The 10,588-nt window shown below is 38.5% G+C and overlaps 1 protein-coding gene across 1 annotated transcript; it reads right to left on the bottom strand.

Moving 5' to 3' along the window:
- Window positions 1–1,480: 1,480 nt before the first annotated feature.
- LOC130105864 (uncharacterized) lies at window positions 1,481–3,252 on the bottom strand. Its single transcript, XM_056272064.1, has 2 exons — window positions 2,593–3,252; window positions 1,481–1,564 (listed from the first exon to the last, which is right to left on the bottom strand). Exons 1-2 carry the CDS (start codon window positions 3,227–3,229, stop codon window positions 1,512–1,514), a joined length of 690 nt encoding a protein of 229 aa, XP_056128039.1. The 5' UTR covers window positions 3,230–3,252; the 3' UTR covers window positions 1,481–1,511.
- Between the last annotated feature and the right edge of the window lie 7,336 nt (window positions 3,253–10,588).

Below are 10,588 nucleotides of genomic sequence, written 5' to 3'. Positions count from 1 at the left end.
TAAGTTTGTAGTTAGATGTTTTTATCACTTATTAAAGTATATATTTTTATATTTTAATAATTTCTAAATAATTAATAACTTTGTTCATTGTAATGTCAGAGTCACCACCTACTACTAGAACATGGGAACAAGTACATTTACATTTACATTTATTCATTTAGCAGACGCTTTTATCCAAAGCGACTTACAAATGAGAACAATAGAAGCAGTTAGACTAACAGTAGGACAACAATACGTAAGTGCTATAACCCCTCTCAGTTTAATCTTAGTGCAGGTTTTTTTTTTTTTTTTTTTTTTATAGAATAGAAGAGAAGAGAAAGTGTTAATTCTACTGAATCAAGTGCTGTCGAAAAAGATATGTCTTCAGCAGTTTCTTGAAAGTGGCTACTGACTCAGAAGCTCTGGTTGAGTTAGGCAGATCATTCCACCAACAGGGAACAGCCATGGTAAAGGTCCGAGAAAGAGATTTTGTGCCTCTTTGAGATGGTACCACAAGACGACATTCGCTAGCAGAGCGCAGGTTTCTGGATGGCACATAAGTCTGAAGTAATGAGTTTAGGTAAGAGGGAGCAGTGCCAGTGGTTGTTCTGTAGGCAAACGTCAGTGCCTTGAATTTAATGCGAGCGGCAACTGGCAACCAGTGCAATTGTGTGAGGAGAGGAGTGACGTGTGCTCTCTTCGGCTCATTGAAGACTACTCTGGCTGCAGCATTCTGGATCAATTGTAGAGGTTTGACAGAGCAAGCTGGAAGACCAGCCAGGAGAGCATTACAATAGTCCAGTCTGGATAAAACAAGTGCTTGGACGAGGAGTTGTGTGGCATGCTCTGTAAGGAAGGGCCTGATCCTCCTAATGTTGTGCAAGGCAAATCTGCAGGACCGGGCAGTTCTAGCAATGTGGTCTGTGAATTTCAACTGATCATCAATTACAACCCCAAGGTTCTTAGCTGACCTTGATGGAGTTATGGATGACGAGCCTAGCTGAATGGAGAAGTTGTGATGAAGTGTTGGGTTGGCCGGGACCACAAGTAGCTCTGTCTTCGTAAGGTTTAGTTGAAGGTGGTGGTCCTTCATCCAGCCAGAGATGTCTGTCAGGCAGGCTGAGATACGAGCAGCTACCGTCGGATCGTCAGGCTGGAATGAGAGGTAGAGTTGCGTGTCATCAGCGTAGCAATGATAGGAAAAGCCATGTTTCTGAATCACAGATCCTAGTGATGTCATGTAGATGGAGAAGAGGAGTGGTCCAAGCACTGAGCCCTGAGGCACCCCAGCAGCTAGATGTTGGGTCTTAGATGCCACACCTCTCCACGACACCCTAAAGGACCTACCTGAGAGGTAAGACTCGAACCATTGGAGTGCAGTTCCCGAGATGCCCTTCATCTTTAGGATTGACAGGAGGATCTGGTGGTTAACTGTGTCAAAAGCAGCAGACAGATCCAGCAGGATGAGGACTGAGGATTTGGAAGCTGCTCTTGCCAGTCTCAGAGCTTCAATTACTGAGAGCAGGGCAGTCTCAGTTGAGTGTCCGCTTTTGAAACCAGACTGATTGTCGTCCAAGAGGTTGTTCTGTGTAAGAAAGGAGGAGATCTGGTTGAAAACAACTCGTTCAAGTGTTTTCGCGACAAATGGAAGAAGAGATACCGGTCTGTAACTTGTTAGATGTGCTGGATTTAGATTGGGTTTCTTAAGCAGTGGGGTTACTCGAGCCTGTTTAAAAGCTGTGGGAAAGGTACCAGTGTGAAGAGAGGTGTTTATGATGTGCGTGAGTGTGGGTACAACTGAGGAAGAAATGGCTTGAAGTAGATTAGTGGGGATAGGATCAAGCGGACAGGTAGTAGGGCGATTGGAAAGGAGGAGTTTAGAGACTTCCGCCTCTGAAAGTAGAGAGAAGGAGGGTAGAATGTGTGCGTTTGTTGGTAAAATGTGTGTGTCAGTTTGTGGATTGGTAAATTGGCCGCTGATGGTGGTTGTTTTTTCTATGAAGAATGTGGCAAAATCGTCGGCTGTTAGGGTTGATGAAGGAGGAGGAGGAGGAGGGTTAAGAAGAGAGGAGAAGGTTTTGAAAAGCATGCGAGAGTCAGAAGAATTGAAGATTTTGTTGTGATAGTAAGCCATTTTAGCAGTAGAGATATTAGCAGAGAAGGAAGAGAGAAGGGATTGATAAAGACCCAGGTCTGTCGAATCTTTCGATTTGCGCCACTTTCTCTCTGCACCCCTGAGTTTAGTACGATGTTCGCGAAGAATATCAGTTAACCAGGGGGCAGAGGGTGTGGCGCGGGCTGGCCTGGAGGAAAGGGGACAGAAGTTGTCCAAGCAGGATGTTAAAGTGGAGAAAAGAGTATCAGTTGCACAGTTAGTATCAAGTGTTGAGAGCTGATCAGGTGGAGGAAGTGTGGATGAGACCAAAGAGGATAGGTGAGAGGGTGAAAGTGAGCGTAGGTTTCGTCGAAAGGTGACCTGTGGAGGAGTGTGTGTTGTGTTCTGAGGCAGGTTGAGGTTGAGAGTGAGGAGGAAGTGATCTGAGGTGTGCAGTGGAGTGACCAGTGTATTGTCCGTAGAGCAGTAGCGTGTGTAGATGAGGTCCAATTGGTTACCTGATTTGTGAGTAGCCACAGTAGATACTCGTTTGAGGTCGAATGATGCAAGCAGGGTGTGGAAATCAGCAGCCTGAGGTTTTTCTAGGTGGATGTTGAAGTCTCCAAGAATTACAAGAGGAGTACCATCTTCTGGGAAGGATGAGAGTAGCACATCAAGCTCCTCCAAAAAACTGCCAAGTTGACCTGGGGGACGATATACAACTACAAAATGGATTTTTATAGGACTAGTGATGGTAATTGAGTGTGATTCAAATGAGCTGTTGTCAAATAGAGGTGGTAAAGGATCAAATTTCCAGTCATTTGAGATGAGCAGACCAGTACCACCACCCCTTCCGGTCAGACGGGGGGTGTGTGAGAAAGTGAAGTTAGTGGAGAGGGCAGCAGGTGTGACAGTGTCCTCTGGTCTGATCCAGGTCTCAGTCAGGGCTAATAGACTGAGACCCGAATGACTTGAAAAAGATGTAATGAAATCAGCTTTGTTAACAGCGGACTGGCAGTTCCAGAGACCAATAGGAAAAGAGAATAAAGTATTAGAAGACACCGGAAGGGTACGGAGATTGTTAGGATTGCACCGCCTCTGACGTGTGACGTTTGATTTACGTATGTTAGTAATAGTAGGGATTTGAAAACACATAGTGAAAAGGAGCTTACAAACAGGAAGATTCAAAGAAAAGTGTGTAGAAGAGAGAGGAAACAACAATAAATAAACAAGAAGAATTTAATACTCAAGTGCTTTGTCGGTGTCCTTGCTCGGTGGAGTCGCACAGGTAGAGTCGCTGGTCTTTACACTCTTTGGTCTTCACATGATGAGGGCTTCACACGAGGGCAGCCGCGACCGCTGCCGCGGTGCACTAACCAGTTTTATACACACCTAATACCCTGTTAATGAATACAGCAGGCCACGCCCAACTATTTGGCCATTGAAACTCACACACGCGCGTTTTTACCAGGGTAAACACAGTAACGAAGAGCCGCGCTAAAATCAAATGAGAAAGTAAACACTCACAGACTGATGTTCTCTCCTGTTGTTCTAATGCTTCTTCTAACAGCTATTAGCAAATGCCTACATTAAGTACTTTAACTCGCTTTGGCCACGCCCAACTATTTGGCCAGCGAAACTCAGTCACGACACAAACAAACACACGCGCGTTTTTACCAGGGTAAACACAGTAACGAAGAGCCGCGCTAAAATCAAATGAGAAAGTAAACACTCACAGACTGATGTTCTCTCCTGTTGTTCTAATGCTTCTTCTGTAGTAAAAGTGAAGTACTAGAATATTCTACATAATAGTAATTTGTACTTACTAATCTCTTTTAAAAAGGCACTGTTATTAAATGTTTGCCTGTTTATAAAAGCAACCAAGAAAAAGGCTGAGAAAAAAAGAAAAGAAAACCAAACAGGTGGAGGTCCTGCACCCCCACATTAAACCCAGGCAGAAGAGCTGACCCTTGGGTTGAGTGTGAACCTTGTGGAGGGCATCCCTGGGTTCAGCTCTTCCTCAGACCCACAGCCAGAGGCCAGGAGCAGAACACCTTCACTACTGGTAAATTAACTTTAAATGATCCTACACTGTAAAATAATTTGTTGCTGCATTAAATTAAGTAGGCCTATAATCCAAACTGCTGTCCATTCATATCAGCTGTTAAACCTTGAGTAGCAATGAATGCCTTTGACTTGTGAAAGTCTACATGAGTGACTGGGCAACTACATAGTTAATATAAAAAAAAAATATGTTGCCATGAGTTATTGATCACATTTCCCCCCAGTGTACTTCATTGTAATGAAATTGTGTTTTCCTCTTTTGTGCAGTATTAAACAATACACCAACACTTTTATGTGTTCCCAAGCAAGTGGCTGAAGCATGTGCAGTAAGTGGACTTTTTCTAATGTTACATCAAAAGGGAAGAAAGTAGCTACAACACTTTGTAATGGCCATTTTTCCCCCAATGCACAGGACAGTGAAGAAAACCTCTCAGGTATCTTTAAGTGCATAAATAACTTTACTTAATTTACACTTGAGTACCTATTATTTCTAATATGAGTTGCAGGAGTCCACATCTACAGAAGAGCAGTGATGCAGAGGTGGGCAGTGTTGTACTTTTCCTTTTAATTTTTGATGCATAAGCCATGTGTTTGACAGGTTTACCCCTACCCCTAGAAAACAGAGTATTTTGAAAATACTTGACAACTTAAAGAAAAAAAAAAACTGGCACTAGAGATAGAGTTGCTTCATAGGTACTTCAGAGTAAGTGCTAATATATTATTTCACACAGAGTACAATATATATTATTTGCAGGCAAAAGATGACTTGATCACTGGCTTTTCTTTACAAAGAAAAATTGAAATAAAAAATCAAGAAACTAAGCATACACTCAAAAAAATGATATGTTGGCTTTACTTAACTTTTTTATGTAAACAGGTTCCACCGGTTCCACATAACTATGTTTCGTTAAACAAACATAATATGTTCATGTAACTTCAACATCATGGAATTTGGTGATTTTAAGCGACCCAATTAAACTCTGAGCTAATGAGTTAATTAAGTGAATAATTGAGTGATGATTGAGCATTATTGAAGACACCTGATGTTAACAAGCAGAATATCTGAAGGAGAAAACCGGAATGTTTAAGTCACCATTATGGAGATCAGTGTGTGTTTTAGTTGGGCTCTTGACCATTAACTTATTAACTTTAGATTTTGTTTGGTTGCTGTACATGAGTTATAACAGCCATATGAACAATGAACTAAGGAGATCTGATGGTGTTGGTTGTGAATTAACATAATCATTATTTCACAATTATTTGACCTCAATCACTGAACTTATATTGAACCCAATTTCTGAGTTAAGTTTACCTTACTGTCATTGTAGGCATACCACTTTTAGGCTTTTCAATGAAATTCAAATGATCAAATCAAGAAATAAAAAATAAACTTCTTAAAAAATATGTTGAGTAGGCAACACAGACATCAAGAATCAGCATATGAATCTCACCAATGGTGACAAACAGATCATAAGCTCATTATTTATTCATGCAGCAATGCATGATGGGAGCCATGAATGAGTTTTGATTGGTGGCACCCAGAATGCACTGCAACATGCTTTATAATTGTCACCATTGTTGAGATTCACAGGCTGATTCTTGATGTTTGTGTGTGCCTACTCAAAATATATTTTTTAGGAAGTTTCTTTTTTATTTATTGATTTGATCATTTGATTTCATTGAAAAGTCTAAAAATAGTATGCTCTACAATGACAATGTTGCTATTATTCAAAAGGTTAACTTAACTCAGAAATTCGGTTTAATATAAGTTCAGTGATTCAGGTCAAATGATTGTGAAATAATGATTGTTCAAACACAACCAACACCATCAGATGACCTTTATTTATTGTTCATCTGGCTGTTATAACTCATGTACAGCAACCAAACAGAATCTAAAAATAATAAGTTAATGGTCAAGAGCCCAACTAAAACACACACTTATCTCCATAATGGTGACTTAAACGTTCCGGTTTTCTCCTTCAGAGATTCTGCTTGTTAACATCAGGTGTCTTCAATAATGCTCAATCATCACTCAGTTATTCACTTAATTAACTCATCAGCTCAGAGTTTAATTGGGTCGCTTAAAATGACCAAATTCCATGATGTTGAAGTTACATGAACATATTATGTTTGTTTAACGAAACATAGTTATGTGGAACCGGTGGAACCTGTTAACATAAAAAAAGTTAAGTAAAGCCAACATATCATTTTTTTGAGTGTATTTGTCTTGTCTTTTATTAAACATTTAATGAAATGTTTTATATTTTTTCTGATGGTGCAATGTTGTGTATATGGCACATGCGATGTCACAGGCCCTGTCAGGTGCAACCCTCAGACTTTTCAGACACTTTAGTTGGCTAAAGTTCACTTCATTGTGTGCCCTTGTCCTGGCTAGAGCTGCATTGTAACTGGCCTGGGGTTTGGGTCAGGGAATGGGGTCATAAACACCCGTCTCCAAGCAGGATCCTGTTGTAATCACCTGTTTAATGGAAAAATTCAGTTCTGTAAGGATAAGCATGTATATAATACAGTGAGCTTGATATTTATATTTCTCCTTACCATGTTCAAATAATGTGCATAAATCTCTTAAAATTCTTGAGTCATGCACAGATCCTGGCCATATTTGTGATATGGAACTAGTCACACACCATCTAAGAGATTTTAGTCAGTCAACTGCCTTTTAAAAATTTGATATAATACTAATCTGGATAAGAATCGCAATAGTAACTTGCCTGCTATTAAAGCCCGACTCCGACGAGTCGAACAAATGCGTTTCCAACAAATTAATTATGTAAACGACATCCTCACGAGTCATGAGAAAAATGATATCTCTCAAAAAGTACACTATCGCGCTGCGCTAAAAGACTTCCCGTATCACCTCCGCTTATAAAGCCGCGATCTAATCCTGTTAAGATTAAATAAGCCTGCTCGCGAGCAGGTTCAAGCTAGCGCACCTGTTGCTATGACAGCAAGTCCAGGATGAGCGTCGAAGAACCAAACAATCCAAGATCATGCCAAATCGCCAACAATCAAATCCAGCTAACTGAGTTAGCGACGTACGAAAGAACAGGCCCCAGACCTGAAGAAACCTAATGACAAACACCAATCTACGGTTTTCTATTGTCACAACTCTAAAGTTTTTATGTAATGATTTATTAGACACTCATTCAAAGTTACTTTCATCCACTGAATGCACAAACAAATCTTCCAGTTCCTGACAGAGATAAACAATGATGGCATTTTGACATCACATTCCTCTTACAAAATATGACAGTTCATTTTAGAGAATAATTCACTGCAATCAGTGGCAACCTATACTTTACCTAGGGTATTTCTGTCTGATTTAACCATTCGAATGTAGTTTTCAGATATAAATCAATGAATTGAGGTTGATTCAGTGACATTACGTCATATTTTTGATATGAATAAAATCATTTAATTTAGATGTTACCATTTTTAGGTACATTAACATTTTTTTCAGTGTAGCCTACATGCACTCAAAAAAATGATATGTTGGCTTTACTTAACTTTTTTATGTAAACAGGTTCCACCGGTTCCACATAACTATATTTCGTTAAACAAACATAATATGTTCATGTAACTTCAACATCATGGAATTTGGTCATTTTAAGCGACCCAAATGAACTCTGAGCTAATGAGTTAATTAAGTGAATAACTGAGTGATGATTGAGCATTATTGAAGACACCTGATGTTAACAAGCAGAATCTCTGAAGGAGAAAACCGGAATGTTTAAGTCACCATTATGGAGATCAGTGTGTGTTTTAGTTGGGCTCTTGACCATTAACTTATTAACTTTAGATTTTGTTTGGTTGCTGTACGTGAGTTATAACAGCCAGATGAACAATGAACTAAGGAGATCTGATGGTGTTGGTTGTGATGTAACATAATCATTATTTCACAATCATGTGACATCAATCACTGAACTTATATTGAACCCAATTTCTGAGTTAAGTTTACCTTACTGTCATTGTAGAGCATACTATTTTTAGGCTTTTGAATGAAATTCAAATGATCAAATCAAGAAATAAAAAATAATTTTCTTAAAAAATCTCCTAAGTAGGCACACACAGACATCAAGAATCAGCATATGAATCTCAGCAATGGTGACAAACAGATCATAAGCTCATTATTTATTCATGCAGCAATGCATGATGGGAGCCATGAATGAGTTTTGATTGGTGGCACCCAGAATGCACTACAACATGCTTTATAATTGTCACCATTGTTGAGATTCACAGGCTGATTCTTGATGTCTGTGTGTGCCTACTCAAAATATTTTTAGGAAGTTTCTTTTTTATTTATTGATTTGATCATTTAAATTTCATTGAAAAGTCTAAAAATAGTATGCTCTACAATGACAATGCTGCTATTATCCATAAGGTAAACTTAACTAAAAAATTCAGTTTAATATAAGTTCAGTGACTCAGGTCAAATGATTGTGAAAAAATGATTATGTTAAAACATAACCAACACCATCAGATGACCTTTGTTTATTGTTAATTGGGTCGCTTAAAATGACCAAATTCCATGATGTTGAAGTTACATGAACATATTATGTTTGTTTAACGAAACATAGTTATGTGGAACCGGTGGAACCTGTTTACATAAAAAAGTTAAGTAAAGCCAACATATCATTTTTTTGAGTGTGTCTGTGTGGCTGCATGCATTTTATGCTAATTTTAGCTGTGTGAGAGCAGTGATTGGCTGCATGAGCTCAGACCGCTCCTGTAGGGCCGTATATATGCAAATCACAGCCTGATCACACAAGATAAAGACTGCTGAAGATCTGATGTTTCCAGATCCGCTCACCGGTTGAAACGAATCAACTAACTAGACAAGCCATGGATTCTAACAAACGCAAGGATGCCTGTGGGAAATGCAGGGACCATTGCAATTCCAAATGCAAATGCCATTGTCATAAAAGTGACACAGCATCTGAAGTAACAGTGGATGTGGACTCAGAATCGGTCTGTGATATTCTTGTATGCTGCACTGATTTGATTGACTGCAGTATTATGTGAGAGTGTGCAGGACATTCTTCAGACAGGTGAGACACATTTGTTTGTTTGAAAAACATTTGCGCCCTAAAATATGGAAATTTTCTTGAATGTTCTGCAGGTGAACCTTTAATCCATGTTCATTGAAATGAAAGCAAACTGTGTTGAAAATGCTTATATGTTCTAATCACAAGCAGTGTTCAGGGTGTCATCCGTTATTGATGGTTGGCACTCTTTACTGCCATGCATTTCACGATTTTTCTTTGATGTTCGTTCCAACCCAAATTTGACGTCTGTCCAACATTGGAGCTTGGACCTGAATATCATTTTCAACCCAAATCTAACTTTTGAGTCTTCATGCTGTGCCTGCTGATGGGAATCTACTGAAACTTACTGTAATAGAGAAAATAGATGTAAACTGCAGAAAAATCTTTCTAAATCCATAGAAATTACTTACATCTTTAAGAAGAATTAACATGTTTCCGGAGAAAATAACTTGATTTAATTAAATTGTTCTCATTCCATTGGCATACACATAATGTTTTTTTTAATAGTTTTGATTTAAACAAGAAAAAAAAAAAGCTAAGGAAAAAAAACAAAAGAAAAACAAACATAATCATTGATATATTGTCAAAAAAAAAATGTTTTAGAAGTAAACTAACTTTGTGAAAGGATGCAAGAAGGGAGTAAGGATGTTTAAATCTTTTTGGGAAATAAAACAACAATATTTAATGTCAATCAATGTTTTTTCCAGAAGTGTTTAATCTGTCCGAGTGATTGGATTTGTGGAGACGCTGCGTCGTTCAGGACGAGTTTCAGATCCAGTGAAGAACATCATCAACACAAACACAACAGAACTACAAACTACAATCAACATCAGGACGCCTCTAGTGTCATTATGAGTGTTAAACATTATAAAGACAATGCTATCCATACATACAAACACAGTTCCAGCTAAATAAACTAAAAAAACAAATCAATGAAAATATGAATATCACTTACAGTAATGTCTGATTATAACTCTAGAGAGAATGTGAGAGAAATGCTTTGAGATTATGCAATAATTTCACATGAAAACGAGTCTGAAAACATTCTTTGGCTGTAGTAAGAAATCAATGTCTTCTTTCTCTCCTTTTGGTGAATGTTTCATTTGACACAGATATTTTGTTTATTGTTTAGTTTGTCAAATGTTAGATCATGTAGTCGGTGTGTTGAAAACTTGAATTCAACAGTGGAATTCTGTAATTGATAATTTGTATCATTTTGAGTTTTCCAGGACAACAATGATATTAAGAGACACTTGTAAAAGATTTGGTGGTGGTCAAATATTGGACAGATGCTGATCAACTCCTGTAAACACTTATTTGGTGCTGGTGTTTATATACATTTGCATAAGGGACTTTCAATTAAACAGTGAATAATTCGCAGTTG

Source organism: Rhinichthys klamathensis, unplaced genomic scaffold (assembly GCF_029890125.1).
Source record: "Rhinichthys klamathensis goyatoka isolate OS25496 unplaced genomic scaffold, OSU_Roscu_1.1 h1tg000330l_1, whole genome shotgun sequence".
In the NCBI taxonomy this organism is placed as follows: Eukaryota; Metazoa; Chordata; class Actinopteri; order Cypriniformes; family Leuciscidae; genus Rhinichthys; species Rhinichthys klamathensis.
The sequence above is the reverse complement of the archived record's forward strand: the minus strand, read 5'-3'. Positions and strand labels throughout refer to the sequence as shown.

Excerpts from the sequence above, each read along its gene's own strand:
- LOC130105864 (XM_056272064.1), bottom strand. The coding sequence starts at position 3,229 with ATGTGTTTTCAAATCCCTACTATTACTAACATACGTAAATCAAACGTC. Across the intron at positions 1,565-2,592 it reads TGTGGCTACTCACAAATCAG|AACAACCTCTTGGACGACAA; the intron begins GTAACCAATTGG and ends TTTCTTACACAG.